This window comes from Oenanthe melanoleuca, chromosome 1 (assembly GCF_029582105.1).
Source record: "Oenanthe melanoleuca isolate GR-GAL-2019-014 chromosome 1, OMel1.0, whole genome shotgun sequence".
Taxonomy (NCBI): domain Eukaryota; kingdom Metazoa; phylum Chordata; class Aves; order Passeriformes; family Muscicapidae; genus Oenanthe; species Oenanthe melanoleuca.
The window spans coordinates 53,586,747-53,605,659 of NC_079333.1; the positions used below are offsets into that span (position 1 = coordinate 53,586,747).

At 41.1% G+C, this 18,913-nt stretch overlaps 2 protein-coding genes across 3 annotated transcripts in view; both read right to left on the bottom strand.

The window, feature by feature from the left end:
* COG3 (component of oligomeric golgi complex 3) overlaps window positions 1-5,628 on the bottom strand; it is a 30,024-nt gene extending 24,396 nt beyond the window's left edge. The window contains exons 1-6 of the mRNA XM_056486530.1: window positions 5,363-5,628; window positions 3,378-3,524; window positions 2,803-2,864; window positions 1,327-1,492; window positions 439-513; window positions 225-317 (exon numbers count right to left, since the gene is read on the bottom strand). Coding sequence (XP_056342505.1) covers window positions 225-317; window positions 439-513; window positions 1,327-1,492; window positions 2,803-2,864; window positions 3,378-3,524; window positions 5,363-5,530 — 711 coding nt within the window. The 5' untranslated portion in view covers window positions 5,531-5,628. The remainder of the gene's footprint in view (window positions 1-224; window positions 318-438; window positions 514-1,326; window positions 1,493-2,802; window positions 2,865-3,377; window positions 3,525-5,362) is intronic.
* A 2,585-nt stretch (window positions 5,629-8,213) lies between these two features.
* On the bottom strand, window positions 8,214-18,701 carry SLC25A30 (solute carrier family 25 member 30). 2 transcript variants are annotated; one of them, XM_056486542.1, is made up of 11 exons: window positions 18,558-18,701; window positions 17,893-17,982; window positions 15,844-15,922; window positions 14,179-14,326; window positions 13,450-13,544; window positions 13,110-13,195; window positions 11,855-11,950; window positions 10,858-10,982; window positions 10,220-10,358; window positions 9,300-9,380; window positions 8,214-8,548 (listed from the first exon to the last, which is right to left on the bottom strand). In XM_056486542.1, the coding sequence occupies exons 2-11, from the start codon at window positions 17,911-17,913 to the stop codon at window positions 8,507-8,509; spliced, it is 912 nt and encodes a 303-aa protein (XP_056342517.1). In that variant the 5' UTR covers window positions 17,914-17,982; window positions 18,558-18,701; the 3' UTR covers window positions 8,214-8,506. The 2 variants fall into 2 exon arrangements, with proteins under 2 accessions (XP_056342517.1, XP_056342525.1); XM_056486550.1 differs by lacking the exon at window positions 17,893-17,982 and having other exon boundaries at window positions 18,558-18,659.
* Between the last annotated feature and the right edge of the window lie 212 nt (window positions 18,702-18,913).

Genomic DNA, 18,913 nt, shown 5'->3' on the forward strand with positions numbered 1-18,913 from the left:
CACATAACTAGCTAGCTAGTACAAACTAAAAGCAGTGTTTTACAAAAATTAAGCAGAATAGTAAGTAGATTCAATAAAAATTTCCTAAGTTTATAAAGTACCATCCTTAACTTCTTCCCAGATTTGGCAGAGAAAACTTCTTATAGGGAAAAAAAAAAAAACATTAAAAAAGTATGAACACACAGTTGTGACAATTTAACTAAAATTAATATAGAATGACTTACATGTGATGAAATATATGCAATACAATCATCAAGCTTAGCCAGCATGGGAATGAATCCTTCACTGTTCACAGACAGCGTAGGGGAATTCAGTTTCTTTGGAAAACAAGACAAGGCATCATTGTAAGGAACCTAAGTGCATTACTGTTAGTGACTAAGTTCAAAAGACCGATACACTTTCATTTTCTAAGACTATTAGCAATGAAATAATACTTACAGTGTTGATGTTTTCCAGCTCATTAAAGTAAGAAAGTTTCTGCTGGATGTTTTCAGCCAGGTCAACAAGCTCTGACTATTAAAGAAACAATGAATGAAAGAAAATCATCAACCTACCAAGCAGCTTTAAAAAAAAAAGAAAAATAAATAAATAAATAAATAAATAAATATACACATATATATAAACGTGCATATAAAATTATTGAGCCTCCTTTTCATCTCTCAGAACACACCATTGTTAAATATCTCGAAGTAACTTGAATCTAATTAAGTACAACAAAAGATGCAGAATACAACAGTGCTCTCTTGCGCTCTCTTACCAGAGATTAACACATTATTTTCAGTAGTGTATTTAAAATAATATATACTGCAGGTTTGTCAGTATCCCACAGACAGTGGGGCATACAAACAGCATTGCTGCCATCAGCATTATGGAGAATTGTAGAAATCCTGTATTTCAGGACTGGAGTCTTAAAAAGTTCTCTCTCACCCAGTCTAACTATAAAAAAACTGTCTGTTGCAGAAGTTCAACAGGAAAAACAAAGTGTCTGGGAAATAAGCTACCAGCTTTAGGGATCTTGCAGTAACCAGCTTAAAGTAATTCTGCAAGTGATATGAATTATTAACTCCAATACAGTTTGCACTTGTCAGGCATCAGTTACAAAAGCTGTCCTCAGCTAGCTTTCTTCCTTGAAGCATATACTGACACATACTGAACATTTTACTGCAGAGCCTGACACCCCAGCTGCAGGTGAAACACACCCAAAAAATCAGGTCCAAAGCAAATGGACCGATTGGTACCACAGCTCACGTTTCCCCAGCCCAAGAAAAATAAACTTTCATTTAAGATGTCTGAGCAGTTCCCAGTAATTCTTCCATCAAAGATTACCTGCTCTTTCAAAAGCTGTTCACAGGCCTCATGCAGTGTTCCTGTCTTTGTGGACACAAAAAGATACTGTTTTTGTAGTGACTCCAGGTGCTGAAGGGCACTATTCACATCATTCAAGATAGCATCACACTGCTCCTGAAAGCCAGACAAGTAATCCCTCATCTGTCTAGAAAAAAGAGAATCAACAGATAACAGAAGTAAAATTTCCCTTTCTGTATTTGCACATCCAGCTACCTGCAGGGACACTGCCACCACTTTTCTCTCCCTAGGAATAAGAGATCACTTGCATCAAGCAAGAGCTCACAATAAGCAGATGTTTCATCACCTCAGAAATAACAGAGCTGAAGGGTCTGGAACAAAAACTCTAAATGATAACTGTTATGTCAAGCATTCAGCTTATCTAAAGCATATTAAAAATTCAATACTCTTGGATATCAGCTAAAACTTCTGAGTTTTACTTTACCACTTACAAAGCTGCAAGTAAAACAGCTCCCTGTATCCATGTACAAAAGGCAAATAACTTATTTATTTTGCTCCTGCACCTTAGCCCCCTGCAGACAGTGGCATACTGGCCATCCTACAAACCACTGTGCATCCATGGCACATTTGAGCACCTGTGTGCAACATTATGAACACATCAACTGACAAAGTGCAAGCCTGCTACTCCTTTTAGGCTCTTAATGATCAGATCACGGGATCAGTATAGGCCTCATCCTCTGCTTTTAAGAAAAATCACGTCCTCAAATGTCAAAGCAAAAGAGAAAGAAACAGCCCAAAGAAAAGCAGAAGAAAAACAGAAGAGGGAATACAGCAGCATCTCTTTGTGGCCAAGGGCAAGTTTGTGAAGTCTCAAAACAGAAGCCAGTTTCCCTAAAAGCCACCAGCAGACCTAGCTAAGCCAGCTGAAGCTGTACTTCAGATGTCCAAGGAGTAACTGTCAAAGTTGGTGGGAAGTGGTTCCTCTGAGCCTGATGGGAAAGTCAGCTACACAAAAATAGATGAGAATGGCAAGACTCAAAAGTGGAGTTGAGTGCAGTGTCAGGGAATGCAGGGAATGCAGATATAGAATGACAACCATAGTCACTGGTGAGTCAAATGGTGAGAACAGAAATGACCACCAGCCAACTCTGCTTACAGTCTCGCCCTCAGAGGATGCCATTCCAATAGCAGCAGTAACTTAAAAACCATAGGAAAGCTCTTAGATTGCCTTTGTCTACAGCCCTATCTGTAAGCCAAAACTAATTTCCACCTGTCTAAATATCCTGGGCAGTTCAGAAGGAAATCTGCATCCCCTTTAACTGCTCTGCAATGGCCTTTGGGAGTGAGGCACACAGCTTTGGAAAGCTTCAGCTGCTCCAACACATTCCCCCACTCCCCGCCAGCTGAAAGTGAATATGTGCTAACATTAATGGACAAGATGATGTCCTTCAAGGGTGCAACTGCTTATAGTGAAAAGAACTGAGGAAGAGCACGTACCTATACTTGGCACCTTCATCTTGATCCATCTGTGTTTGCACCTGAGCAAACCAGGAGAAGAACTAGAAGAGATTTTATGGTGTGAACAATATAGATATCACATGCAATCAATTAAAAAAAATCAAATCTATGATCTATGAAATGAATATGAGCTTTTGTTAAAAACAGAGCTGTTTCAGGATTCAGTCATTAATCTAGGAAACAAATCCCTCACTAGAGGTCCCTTCCAACTGAAATACTCCATTCTGTGCCTTCTCTGAATTAAAATGGGAAAGACTGAATTTCATCTGGCTTTTCCACAAGAACAAGGGTATCACATTAGATAGTAGGGGTTCCTCTACTTCAAGAGCAACACCACTTTACAGAGGGGGTGCCTTATTCTTACATTAGATTCCACTCCAAATGTGAAAAGTACCTGTCACTTCAGGCCTAAGACTTCAGTGAAATTTTCCCCCCAAATTCCCCCTTATGTATGTTGAAAACCGCCCAAAAGATTTAGCAAACCCACCAAAAGCTAGGCAAGAAACTAACAGAATTCTCTGAAGATTACTGTATCTTGGAGGTCATTCACTTACCTGCTGTGCTGTTTCAATTCTTTCATCCTCCATCCCTAGTGTTGCAAATCCCTTCAAAAGGACATCCTCCGTGGATTCTGGCACTGCAGCTGTCACCAGAACAGGCAGCGACTGGGATGTCAGGCTGCACAAGTCCTCAATGGGAAGCTGCTCACAAAACACCACAAACTTTGGTCAGATAACTCGCTGAGGATTTGTATGTGCAGCTTAACTATAAAGCAACCCAAGGCAGTAAGATGAGAAAATTACAGGCATCTACTTTTGAAGAAAAAAAAGCAATGGACATTTTATCTATCAATATGATAACCACAGAATAATTATGTTTAGAAAAAACCTCTGAGATCACTCATTACACCAACAGCTACAACATCCATACATTTAGGAACACCACGCATGAACTGTCAGGTTTTTTTGCCAGACAATCAAGGAAAATTCAATACTGCTGCCATAATTTATTCAGAAGACAAAGAATAGGTCTGCTGAACAGGAATTATTTTTTAGCCATAATTATTTTGTTTAAGCAAGAAAAACATGAAAAACATTAACTGGAGATAAATTGTATTTAAGTATGACCAGAGACTATTAATTAGCTAATACAGAAATTAATTAATAAGAAGAAATTAATTCAAGAAGAAAAATACTGTTATATACACTTAAATATTATAATACCCTCTTTAATTGCAGGACGATGAATTGTATGTTTTCTAAGAACATCAACGGGGTAAAAACAGAAAACACTGCTTAACTACAAATTGGTATACTTTAGAAACTCACTTAGTAAAATATTCCCTGCCTAGTAATACCAGTCCAACAAAAAAAGAACCACCAGGTTTTCAACTATTTGAGAGAAAACAGACTGCCATAAACTGCCAAACTTCCACACACCTCTCTGCCCTGCCCCCAAAAGGGGGGGTGACCTCAGCAGGGCAGGTTTCTCTCGTGTCTAGTACAGAGGAAAAGGTGAATCCACCAGAGCCTGCTGTTTCAGGACAGCTGGGACACCACTATCCCAGTTCCCTGGCTTTGCTGTTGTCCTCACTGGCAGATAGAGAACCTGCCTTGTTGCAAAACTAGTTTAGATCCTTAAGAACATCCTCTGATAGCAGGACATCCTTCTACAATCACTCTGGATGCCTGCCAATATTTACTTTCTGCATACTGCTTACTTTAAAAAAAAAAAAAAGAAACCAGGAAGGATTAAACAAAACAGGTGCATTTGAGGAAGGAACTGCTTTACACTCTCTCTTTTGCAGTTCTGAGCTTTCAGATACTTGCTGAGAGCAAGTTTTGTTGATTTTATGGCACTGTATCTTGCACCACAATCCTGCTCAAATACAAACCCTCTCCTGAAAAGTGCAGTTAGGAATGCAAGCATTCTGTTCCACCTCCCTTTGCAGACAAGGGTGTGTTCATAAATAATCACCTTATCAGAAGCTGGAATTTTATACAGTGGGAGACCACGTCTTCTATGGTGCTGACAAATTACTAAGCTTTTTACCACTATACCTGGCTTTCCTCAGTTCGTTCGAGAGCCTGCAATTCGTACCAGGAAATAACGTTGGCGCCAGCAGCTACGCATTGGTAAGGATCAATTTAAGAGGACCACAAGAATGAGCACCACTACTAAAGCTCCCAACTTCAAGAGGATAAAAGCTGGTGGACTGAGGGAAGCAGCGAGGGCAGGCAGAGAAAGCCCGGGGATTCTCAGGGGAAAGCTCCCACCGCTGCCTACAGCCCCCGCCAGCCAGGGGAGCGGGCGGCAAGAGGCTCCTCGGGCAGGCTCCGGAGCAGCGAGCTCTCCCGAGGGAGGAGGAGGCTGGGACGCGGCTGTGGCGCGGCGCACAGCGCAGAGCGCCGCTGAGCCCCCCGAAGCCGGGAGCGGCCCCGCAGGCCGTCACCCCCGCCCGCCTGGCGACGTGGCACCGCGCCGCTCCCGCCTCCTCCCGCCCTCCGCCCCGCCGGGCCGGGCAGCGCCGCCGCCTCACCTCGGCAGGCACCGGCAGGTTCTCGGCCGCCGCCTTCAGCTCCAGCACCGAGTCGGTCTGGCGGTCGCTGAGCGGCGCGGTGGGCTGCGGGCGGCGGTCCCAGAGGCTGAGGCGGTCCCGCACGTCCCTGCCCGCGGGCGGCGGCTCCGCGGGCGGCGGCTCCAGCATGCTGCCGGCGGCTGGACGGGCGGCCGGGACGGGCCGGGCCGGGAGCGGCGCCGGGAGCGCGGCGGAACGCCGGGAGCGGGGCGGCGCTTCCGGGGGAGGCTCGGAGCGCAACGCGCCGCGTCGCGGGGCAGCGACGTCATGGGCGCGGGGCAGAGAGGCGCGTCACGAGGGGCGGCCGGCCGCGAGCGCGCCCCCTGGCGGCTGGGAGGAGCGCGGGCGGCGGCACCTCCGCGGCTCCAGGTGTGTCCGCAGGATCAGACTCGCCTGGAAAAGACCTCGGCGCGTCGAGAGCAACCTGTGACCGAACGTCACCATGTCAGCTAGACCATGGCACTGAGTGCCACATCCAGTCCTTCCTTTAACACCTCCACGGACAGTGACGGCATCCCGGGCAGACTTTCCGATGTCTAATGACCCTTTCTGAGAGGAAATTCCCCCTGATATCCAACCTAAACCTCCCCTGGTGCAGCTTGAGGTTCAGTGCTCTCATCCTGTCGCTGGTTTCCAGGGAGAGAGACCGACCCCACCTGCCCGCAGCCTCCTTTCAGGCAGCTTTAGAAATGATAAGGTCCCTCCTCAGCCTCCTTTTCCCAGGCTGAATATCCCAGCTCCCCCTCACAGGATCTGTGCTCCAGACCCTGCACCAGCTCCACTGCCCTTCCCTGGACACACTCCACACTCAATATCCTTCCTGGACAGTGAGGCCTAGAACCAGACAGAGCACTTGAACTGCAGCTTTACCAGCACCAAGTACAGGGGCACAGGCTGCCCTGGCCCTGCTGGCCACACCGCTGCTGTTGTAGGCCAGGATGCCCTTGGCCTTCTCGGCCACCTGGACATACTCTGGCTCCTAGTCTCAGCTGAGATCCTGAACTACTGTTTCACTGATGCCTGTGGGGCTTTGCAGAAAATTCCAGTCCCTCTTGTCCAGCTATCCCTCCACAGATGAACTGGTGCAGAGCAGTCACTGTCACTCCAAACTAGCAGATTCCTCATCCCCCTCAGAGTTAGTCCATGACACTGACCTACCACACACAAAAAATCCACTCTGATCACAAGTGTGATAAACTCACTCTGCTACACAGAACTAATCTTATCGATCTGTTTCAGACCAAGCAGTTTCTGTAACAGAGGGGGAAATGGTCTTGCTGTTTAAGATATGCCAAAGAACCAAAAACCTGTGGTCAGTGCATATTACTCAGCCACAAGTCACAGGAACACAAGCTTTTAACTACAAGCAACTTTAGTATGTATGCCCTCTGGCTAACAACTCATAACATGGAACAGTTCAATGCCAGCAACAGCTTTCCTTTGTTAAGAACATCAAAGTGTCCTAAACTTCAAAACTGAAAGCAGTTCTAAGGCATCACACTTTGCATTTTAATTAATAGGGCTGAAAATAAAGTCAAACATAGACTTTGCTTAGATAGCATACAAAAATATTTACAATTTTTTTTATTAAAGCACAGAAACAGTTGTAAGGGAAAACACTGTACATCAGCATACCCCTATATATAGAAAATGTTTTACCTTAGGAAAGAAAGTGCCTTGTGCATTTAAAAAAAAAAAAAAAAATCTATTTGTGAATTCAAAATTAGTAGTTTTAAGCAATTATAGCAATTTTGATATTGCAATGAAACTTCTTTAAGTGGAATGCATGATTCTATGAAAAATGTGTAAAAGATTAACACAAGGCCACAAAAATCCAAAGCTATGGATTCAGCTCTGCTGCCCTCTGTAAACACAGAAGATCCTTCCTACTTGCATCTCACATATTCCTTTTTCCTGGAATTCAACAACATCATTTAAGAAGCTCAATATAACTGTCGAGTTAATGGCCCTGAAGTTTTGATATACCTTAAATCCTAAAGGTAATATTTATAGAAGCTGTGGTTGATTTCTACATCAAGTGTTTCCTTGCATGTAACAGCAACTTGAGCCTCTTTGGTTTATGAAAGTGTTCACTAGTTCTGGACTTGGGTGTCTTTTTAAAGGAAGGCAGTCTTCATAGTAGATTCACTTTTGGAGGGGTTAGTTCTTGTCACATAGGCACCCACATGACAGAGTCTGACTGCTCACTGTAAAGCAGCCAGTAACCCATAGTTCTTCCAAGAATGGAAGAGGCATGGAAAGTTTCTTTGTAAGATCAGCAGATGGGCATGAACTTGTTTGAACTTCATTCCTATTCATAATTTCCATATGAATATGTTGAAGAATCACTTATGCTGAAACCAAGAATTACACATTGGAAAAAAAAACCACAACACTTTCTTCAAGCTATGCAAAACTGTCAACTGTAGCAACCACACTTGCAAATGAAGCTGGATTATTTCCAGAAAATTATGCAGATATCTCAGGACTTAGAACACAGGAAAGCTTCAAAACCAGAAACAGATTTTATACTGCAGTAGTTATTTTGCCAACCTGAAAGCCAGCAAAGATGTCTTGTGACACTTCCAGTTAAATGGAAGCTTTAAGCTATTACAATCAAATTGTATACCTGTATTCCTGGAAGCAGGAAAAGCCCAGCTCCTTGGCTCTGCTTATCTTCCCTTACAGAAATACTTTTTTCCTTTACAGAAATATTTCTTTACCTTCCTTTATGGAAATATATGGAAATACAGAAGAAAAAAACCCTGTTCTTTGACTCTTATAAAACACTATGCTTTGAGACTCAGATGCATGAAGTTGCATTGCAGATCTTTACATTCAAGAACATTGAAACATTTGACAGAAGGTATTCCACCATGTTTGCTTCAGTCTGAGAAACAGTGCACATCAGCCACTTAAGCACGTGCACAAACTGTGGTTACAGGAGCCAGTCTGCCTTGAAATCACTTCCAGGTTCTTCTCACTCAGTCTTGCAAGGTCCTCTTCCTTTGGCCAGCAGCTCAGACAATACAGAGCAAACACTCAAGACAACTTGCACATTGCTCTAAACTCAGTACATTAACAGAATTCTGTACACTCAAAATGTCAGGCATCCAATTTCTTCAGCTGTTCATACGTCAGAAAGAACTGGCACAGCTGATTAAGGAAAACTGTTTCCTGTCCATGCAGTGAAAAGTGGTCACTTCACTACTGAAGGTCAGCTGCATCTGTGTTCCACTCCTTGTTCCTTCCTATGCCATGCTGCATGCAGGTTGGCCACTTTTTTACACAATGCTAGGCAGAACAATGAAACTTGCTTTAAGACTGGTGATACAAACTACTTTCCCATCCCTCCTCCTCAGGATCTTAAACCCAGGACTGAGGAGGCAGGACAGTACTGCAAAAGCCCTTTAGAGTCTTTACTCACTTAGCTTTGCTGGGCTAAAGGAGGTTTGTTATTGTAAAAAACATTTCTACCAACCCACTTCCCAGGGCTCTGATCAGCTGGCTCTTGAATCAAAGCCAAAATTCTCAGACTAAGATTACATCAGTAACTGTCCACAGTTTCCCTAGTTCTGGAAATAGCTCCCATTCCTAATTCACCTGGTCAACTTGGATTACAACTAGGCTCATAACAAAGGAAATGGACAGGTATGATATTGGAAGTGTATAAAATTATTTTGCAAGATCATATTTTAGTATTGACTCTGTGTGAATCACAAATTCAATCTGACTGGAAGTAGTTGACTAAAAAAGCCTGTCAACTGTACAATTTCCCGTTCATAAAACAAAGGGAATATCTATGCTGATATGACACTTCCCACACTAATTCTGCAAAAAATGATACTTGCTGTTGTATGGCTAATTTAGTAGTTTTGCACATATGTGAAAAGGATACAATGATATTCCAAGGACCAAGTCTTAACCAGTTTGGCCAAAACCCTTTATACAGAGCAAAAAAGCCTTCATTCTTCCATGTCTAAGAAAAAAAAACAAACAAAACACATAACAAGAGCACACTTAGATGATTATTTTTAAGTGAGAAATCCAGACAGCATCTCAGCTAACAAGACCGTATCAGACAAGGGGGTGGATTAGTCCTGTAACCTTAATTTACATTTATTGTCTGACAGGACAAAGAAATACATTTCATTAGATGCAAACTTGCAGTTCACATTTGGTAGCCTCTTGAAATTTGCTGCATGTAAACCTGTAGCTAACATTCGGCAGTACCTTGAAACATTTCAGTTTGCTTTATGGACCTCAAAGAATTTCACTGGACAATGTGACTTGGGCTGTCCAGTCAATAGTTGGACAGCAGCAGCTTACTATCCATTATTCTCCATGTGAAAGGCTATAAGAGTTAGAAACTTAAGAAACCATATCAAAGAAATCAAAATCAGAGGCTGACCTTGCCTCTGGCTGTACTAGGCTTTCCATTATGCAGTAAGCAACATGGAAAACCATCTGTTCCAGAAGAACTTGTTCATCAAAGACTGACCTATGAAATTATAATTTCCTGTCAGCCTGACAGAGTATAAAGCTGAGGAAGAGAGACTGCTGCTGAGAGCCTTCCTCTCCTCATCCAAGCACCCAAAGGAAGTGAGGCTCTGCAGCAGACACAAACTTTCTTCCTTTCTGTCAAGACAGTCGATACTTTTCACACTTGAGTGCATTACTGACAGCATAGTAGTTTTAAGCACTATGGCAAAAGGCATATCTAAGTTACTAGCGAAAACAGAACAATTTTGAGCTCTACAGCAAAACCATTGCTTGATGGCAGCAGTTCCTATTTATGAGGATACATAAACTACTTACCTGTAACAAGCAATCCAAAGTGCCCTTGTAAGCTGAGTGTCCCCCATGTTGTTGGCTTTTCTGATTCATCATGCGTGTTCTTACAACATCAACTGGGTTGGATGCAAGGGCTCCAGCTAACCCACAAAGAACACTGGAACTAGTAAAAGAAGGGTTTAATGAAATCTGATCTACCACACAGATGTACAATATCCCATTCCCAGGAAACACAATAATAATACTGTTTAAATGCTTTTAGTGAAAAAATTAAATCCACCTATGGATTTGAAAAGTAACTTTTCATTTACAATAAAAACATAGCTTTGAAAATTTATTATACAGCCCTTATATACAGTATGCTTAAAAAGATGTTCATGCCCCAGGGAATATTTGACTGTAAATTTCTTCTAGCCTCAATTTGCAGTTGAATGATTCAGACCACCCATAAAAAAAATTTCCATATCTCAAAAGAAAATTTTATTTAGCATTTGGATTTAGTTTTCTTCCATGTTACCACTTAAGATGCTATTACACTAAAAAAATAAATACATCAGAAGTATATTTACATCCAGACAGATGACAGAAAAATCAAAATACTCATCTCCTCTGTAGCAAGAACTAACCAATCATGAGCTATATAGCCAGTTATAAAAACTTACAGGAAGTGAGTATATACTGTATCTCCCATATGGCCAGACATAATTATGTGCTTCTTGGTAAGGTCATACACTGGCAGCTCCACTCCAACAACAATAGCAGCTCTCTGTGCTGTCAGTGATACGCCCTAGCAAAAGAAAGGATATAGTTGAAGTTTAAAGTCAACTTCTGTGCACTGTTAGAAAAGCCAAGCTCTTCTAACACTAAGCAAAACACCACAGATGTGTTAAGAACATTGCAAATTCAAATAAGGCTAATTAGTACAAGTCTTGTATGCTCCAAAAAAAAGAAATATGAAATAACAGCCAAATCACTTCTCCACACAGAATGGCAATTTCAGATCCTTCAAGTTATTTTCTATGTCTGCTTAACATCTCAATTTTTGCATCATCAGTTAGCTAAAACCTCAAAAACAGTGTTCCTTTGCTGCTGGCTGAAAAACTGACAAAGTAAAGAGGATGAACAGAAAACTGGATATCAATAAACTTTGTGAGAAAAGCACACTAATAGGAAAACATTCCTATCGTCCATCTGTTTCAAAACAATTGTCCATTTTAGCTTTTTGGTTGTTATACAGTCATGGACTATAATTGGCCCAAGAGACAGCCTGTAAGAGAATGAGAATTCCTGAGCTAGAGGGGATGCTCAGTAGCTCCTTGTCTTCCAAATGTTCTTTAGCATATGTTATAAAAAAGACAGAGCATGCAGATTGAGACATGTCATGCAAAGGGTTGTTGAACTATTCCTAGAGCCAGTCACCCCAACTGAACCCTACATCTGTCTTCCCTCTCCTAAGTGGCAGCTAATCCTCACACACAGGGCTGGCTGTAACCCTTCACCAAAAAGCACTGAGACACCAGCAGTGAAGCAGTCAGGAAAAATGACAGACAAAAATTACATCCTCCATATTTCAGCTGAGAACACTGTAGGAATACATGACATTCAAGTGAGCAAGGAAGTGTAGCTGCAATGTAAGATACAGTTAAAAAAAAAACTTGCCTTCCATAATCCTTTAGCACCTTCCTTCTGGTAGATCTGTATGAAGTTGCCCATCATTCCTCCTTGAATCATTCTACCTTGAGCTTGCATTCTGATCTGAGATTCATTTGAAGATACAATTAAAAGATAAGACAACCACTAAAATAATAAAACTAGATTAAAAAATTAAGTTACAATTGCAAGTAGCAGAGTCAATTTCTCTTTGAGTATAAAAGCAAGAGCTGACATTAACACAACTATAGCGCAATCTTTTGCCTTAACTATCCAAATGCAGTTGCTAATTTTGAACAAGTATGTGGTAGAATTCTTAGCTACATTAAGTCACTTCTATTTCTGTATGGGTACACTGCCCCATTTAGATAAGACTGGCAGATGGGTTCTGCAGGATGTTTTACAGTGTTCTGACAGGAAAGTATTGAAATGAAAAGTTAAAAAGATTATTGTTTCATCCACTGAGGACCACGGTCTTCAACCCTGTAGATTTATAAGAACATCCTTAGGAACCTGCCAAGGTAACTTCCAAATACAAGTTGCCAATAAGTGACTTGGTAAGTGGACATAATTTCAGGAAGTAACTAATTGAAGCCACACTTGAAATTCAAGCTTATGTTTGAAACGCCACTATATAACCACACTAGCACTATGAAGGATTAAGCTTTTTAGTAGTTTCAGAAGAACTTCCTGTTTATTAGGAGCAGCTGTGTAAGTCACAAGCTCCAGTTTTACAAGATAAATACCATCAACCCTTTCAAGTAACTGACTATGATTAAGCTGACAGGTTCTAAAAGAGGTGGTTTTACTAATTCACTTTGTGTGACTGATGCTGGAACTATTTCCTTGGAACACAGGTTTGCAAAGCCTCTCTACAGTGTTAAGGAACCATAGAGTACAAGTAGCACTCACTGGAACTCTTGCCTCTGAATCTATCTTTACCTATTTTGAGCTCTAGAAACATACAAGTGTAACAGTGTTACCAAGAAGTACAGATGAAATATGCATTGTGGCTTCCACACAAACACTATAGCATCAAAGCTATTCTCCCCCCACACTCAGAAAACTGTGGATCTAACTACCTCCCCAGCCTTCACCTTTCTCATGCATACTTCCAAATGACTAGTGTGGACCAGAAGGAGGTTCCAAGCATTCAGGATGTTACTGATTTTTTCAAAGTTGAGATGATAAACAGGGTTACAAAACAAATCCTATATTCATCAGGAGAGAACAGAAACTAAAGAGACAAGCTCTAAGTAATTACCTTTAAGACATCTGTAGGGTTGGCGATTGATGACGAGATCACTCCCGAAAGAACACCACACAGAACATTCATCATGAGGGTTTCATCTGTTTCACAAACAAAGAGCTTAGCTGCAGATTCACAAAGATCAAGATGCATTCAGACAGGATGATGCCTATCCTTGTTTAACAGAAGCCATAAAACCTGCTCTGATGAGTTACCCTTGCTGACTAACTTTGTTGTAACTGGTGTAAGGAATGTCTTCTCAGCAGACTTGTTCAAATGCTACAGTAAAATACCAAATGGAAACAATCAGCTTCAAGCAAATCAATCTCCAATTAAATAGAAAATAATCACTTACCTTCTGGATGCTCAACAAACATTCTTTTTAAGCTCTGGTAAGTGCCTATTTTTATAGTTCCATATGAAGCTTGTCGTAGCATTGCAGGTGCAATCCTATAAAAACAAGCAGAAATAATGTTTATGCTCAAGATTTCAAAAATTCATAAAATTCTTCCTAGTGCAGAGATATCTAGTAGAGAAAGGTTTGTTCATTTAAATCAACAATTTAAACTCACTATAAACAAAACAAGCTTTGGAGCTTTTTAGGTTTTGGTTTTTGGATTTTTTTAAATAGAGCCTGCAAGAACATGAACGAAGTATGAAGGGATTATTACTATTAGACCATTCTTCAACTTGTAATCCATAAAAATAGCTGGCAGTCATGTCTGAAATGCAGTTCCCACACCATCCTGTATGCTTTGAAGAAAAGCATGCTCATTTATAGACAAAGGTAAATTAAATTTTAATTCTGAGAGATGGAACAATCATAGCAGCACTGCAGAGAATAAAATAACCTTAGGCTTAGCTATTTTGTTTCATGTAGCTATTGTTATTTGAGGGGGTTTTTTTCAAATATGAAATTCTATGGCAGTGTGCAGCACTGAAGGTATCAAAGCTGGGTCTTCCAACTTCCAGATTAAGCCTAGACAAATCCCTTGTAACCGTGAAACCCAAAAAAATCACATACAATGGGCTTATACATCAATAGACTGTTCATAAGGCATTGCTGCAACTCAGTTCACCTTACCCACAGTATAAGGCTTTCAATCCCTCTTCTCTGCATATTCTGACCAGTGCATGCAACATCCCACGGTAGCGGATCTCTTTATATTTGGCATCATTAACTTGACCTTGAACCTGGAGACGTGTTTTGGTCAGATCAATGGGGAAAGTACCTTAAAGGAAAATCAGTGAGAAAATTAATGAAACACCTACCTAGCAAAAAGACAAAGGAGAACATTATACAAGAAAGAGCAACATTTATTGTATATCATAATATATAAAAGTAGTCTCATGGGAAAGAAGCCTTTTATACCAAGACTTTCTTTTAAAGAAGTGATTGGCATTCTATCACCTTGTTTCTTCTAAAGGCCTGTCACAGGCCCTGTCTACCTCCTGTGTTTAGATTCCACATTCACTATATTTTCAGGCAGCATAGCATTGCCTGGTTGTAGGCAGCCACACTGAACAGAACTCTGCAATCCCAATCAAGCACTGATCTTACATGTGTATTCCTACCAACACCTTTGAAAGAGGACTGAAGGCAGATAAATTCCGTAGGATACACTAGTACGTATTTCTGTTACTGCTTTCCTGTAGCCTACTGCTATGTTATGTTCAATTCATATTCTGCATGCTCCCCTAATAGAAGGATTCAGAAACTGTATCCATCCAGGAAAGAGACCACCTCAACATTCCATATTCACCAAAGCACCAACAGGAGTCAGGATTAACTACATCTGTTTAAATGAGGCATACCAGACAAGCAAAGCTTTCGTGAACAGTTTGTCTACCTTAAAAGCTTTTGGCATTATTGGCCATATTCAGTCAAGTCAAATAATGACAGGTTTCAAACTCAAGTTCACACAAATTTCCCAACTATAAATCCTTCTCATGCCTGGAATCATTCAAAGTCAGACTGGACAAGGCTTGAGCAACCTGATCTAATTGAAGATGTTCCTGTTCAAAGTAGGGGGTTGTACCAGATGACCTTCCAACCCAAACTACACTATGAAAACAAAATAGTGGGTTTTAAGTGTAATTTTATACTGACTGCATCTACTTTACAAGACAGACTTTGCATGCAAGCCCACCGTATGCCAAATCATGTCCTGCTACAATGAAAATCCAGATTTCCTTTAATTTCATGTACGTGAATTTCAGATACAAAGCTTTACAAAGATATTGGTATTTTAGGTTTGCCTTTAGAGCAGGCCTAAAACATCAGATGCACTGTCTCACTATAGCAATTATTCTGTGTTGCTCACTATTGAATTTAAGTGTTCAAATCTAAGCAGCAACTTACATTAAATAAAAAGATAATTTTAAATGCAAAATAGATACTCAGTACTCAGTAAAGCTAAGAGAAAAATTTAAGATCATGACTCATCTGCTGCAGCAAAGCAGAACCTATATCTACCTATGTCTAGGAACAGATCAAACAAACACCAAATAATAAAACACAGAGGCAAAACATGTATAAAAAGACTCACCAAGGATGAGAGTTTACAGACACAAATGTTCTGACTTTGCAACAGAGATCAGAGCAGCTCTTCAGTCAGCATTAAGCAAAAAATTCTATGCTGCAGACCACCATATACTACTGTGTCACTGGCAGCATGGAATCAAACATGTTTTACATAGAGACTACCCACTAAAGAAAATCATGTTAACACTTAAAGCAAACACTTACCACATTCTGCAGTGATTGATGCTAAACCTCCATAGATAAAGGGCTTCCAGTTCAGTGCTGGCATTATTGGTTCCTCTTTCTGTGAAAGAGGAAGATTTAACACTACTGTAAGTACATGTCATAAATATACATGCTAACACTCAGTAAAAACTTTGAGCCTGATCCATTTAAAATGGGCCTTTCAAACATGAGTAAAGAATAAAAAAAACCCGTAAGAGCAAAAAAAAAAATCTAATACCTTTGACAGTCAGAAGAAAGACAGGAATAGCACAGAAAGACATTGGGTTCAAATTAGTGTCTGCTATGTATTTGGGCCACCACTCTCCTCCATGAAAGGTTAAAGCATTTTGTCTCCCAGGCACAATGTTAAGGAGCACTGCAGTGAATAGCCTCCAAGGCTTTTTACCAAGCTGAACTAGTTTCACTACATCCTGGAGTCATTACAAAACTTCCTTTTGTCCAGTTACCAACATTTAGCATGAACCAAGCTGGTACACTTGGACAGAAAGTAAGGGTGCATGCACCATTTTGCTTCCCTTCAGACCTATTTCTGCTACTAGTGTTCACAATGTTCATTCTTGTGAATGCTACATGAAAATTGTGTCAATTAAGTGAATTTGACAAAGTGACCGCAATTCATAATTAACTACAGCATCTTTGCAAGATGGTAAAGTAATCCAGCTATATTAGAAAAGAGATAAGAACTTCAAAACCAAACTAGTCCAGCCAAAACAAGATTGTCCTTCCCAAAACCAAACATGTCTCTCAACATCTTATTTTCCCCCTTCCTCACAATATAAATACTTTTCATTCCCCTTTTTCTATCATATCCCCCAAAGCATTGCATTCTAAAGGTATTTTTGCCAATTAATTTTATGGGAAAATTATACTTGAAAGTACTTCCCTTGACACTTAGACTCCCTGTTATTCTCCCCTGCTTAATCATCCGTAGTGCCCAACTAGAAAATATCACAAATACACCAGTTACTTAGCCCTGCCTCTTGTACAGCTGAACCTTCTTTAATCACTTCTTCTAGAAATGCCAATGACCCAGCACCTAAATGAATTTTCAGAGTTGCAGACACTCAGCAGGCCTGAACAATTTCTTCAGCTCTAATTTTCCTTTTATCATCTTTAGTTCATGAGTTACCTGGTCTTCTAACACAGGAGGAAAAGAAAGAAGCTAAAATCACAATTTCACATATTCAACACCTACAGGCACAAGAGTTTTCTTACAAGAGTTAGAAATCCATCTTACTCTAGACTGCTGCAAAAAAAGCAACATTGATGGAGGGGAAAAAAAAAAAAAAAAAAAACCAAGGAAAAGGCAATTAAGGTCCTCCATTAGACTGCTAAAAAGAGTGCAGTACAAAGGTCTGAAGGCAGGGCTTAGACCATGCCAGCTTTTCAGTATGAAGAAGCAGAGCTACAGGGGTACAACACTGTATCAGAGGGAAGCCAGTTACAGCTCCAAGTTCCTCATAATCCTGTTCTGCCATGAGTGATGGCAGATCATTTAATTAACAAAGCGAAGCTCACTGTGCCCACTATCCGCTGCACACCTGATCTGTACTCCTGAGAAACTTAGCAAAACTGATATAAAAACAAGTTCTCATCTAACACAAATACTATAACACCAATAAAATTAAAATAGATCTTTTTTCTGTTTGTTTCATATTTCACTCTGCCTAGGCAATGGAGGCTACTTGCTTTTTCTATGTAATTCTGAGCACAGTCAAATAAAGTTTTCAATGTGCACACAGATTTCCAAATATTAGTTGAAGCTTCAATATATAAATAGGATACCTTAATTCAAAAATTTTATAGCAGTCTTCCTTTGACAGATCCCAAGGTGAAGCTCTGAAAGGCTTTTTCATCTCCTGCCAGTATGCTAAACTAACCACATGAATCTTTCAACTTTTAACCTCCAGTCCCTTCTTCTAGATTTCCATACATTAGGAAGAAGTATGAAGAAGAAGAAAAAATAGAGCAAATAGGGAGAGTTTTTCCTCAGAAAAATAAAAAAAAAAAAAAATCAAAAAGACACACCAGCCAGTAATTTCGCCCCATGATCTCAGGTATCTCATTTCCCGCTTATGTTCCAAATTCTTGGTTTGCTTCTGGATCAGAACTTCTTCCCTATATCAATAAAAATAGTAAGTATCTCCTCAGAAGAATCCTGTATCAGCTGAGCAAGTGGCAAAATAGTTTAAAAGAGAATCCAGCCATCATTATAGAAAAAATTAATGTCTCCACTTTTACTAGAAAGATACTGCCTTTACAAAATATATATTGCCGTATCCTGAACATCAGTGATGACAGAAGGGATACTCGATCCTAAAGGACATTGGGTTGAATTAATACAGAGATTCATCCACGCACTTTCTGCAGAGGTCAGAAGAGAATCTTCTTTCTTTTAACCACAGCACGACCAGACTAAACCCAAAAGCCCAGGTTCCATAAAAGAACGAAATACTTGAATAGCTCGGTATTTCCCCAACGGGGAACAGGCTTGAAAAGTCACACATGGAATTACATATTAGTTGAAAACATCGCTAGCATATTAAGCGCGCGGTATACTCGAGTTTATAGTAGTTTTAGCAATTTAAAATGGATTCGGGTCTAGAGATGCAACAACGGCTGTATAAACTACACACGGAAAATGATGTCCCACCCTCCAAGACCCGAGCGCAGCATCCGCCACCGTCACTCACCGCCGAGCCCTGCCCGACCCCCGCGTCCCGCCGTGCCGTTCCCACCGATCCCAAATCCCGGCGCCGCTCCGCCCGGCCGCGGCGGCTTTTGGGGAACACGGAGCCCCGCCCCGGGGCGGGCTGGCCCGGGGGCCGAGCCGGGAGCGGCTGTGGGAGGGATGGGTGCACGGGTGTAGTTAGCCTGAAGGGCCCGGCGAGCCGGCTGGGATTATCCGGGACAAAGATTAACCACGCTGACCTTGCAGTCAGAGGTCTCCCCTCGCCGCTGGCCTTGGGAGGCTGCTGGGCTGGCGGGGCGGGCTGGCATTTTCCATTAGCATTCCTGCCCCAGGAGAATGGAGCGGCTGTGTCCGGTC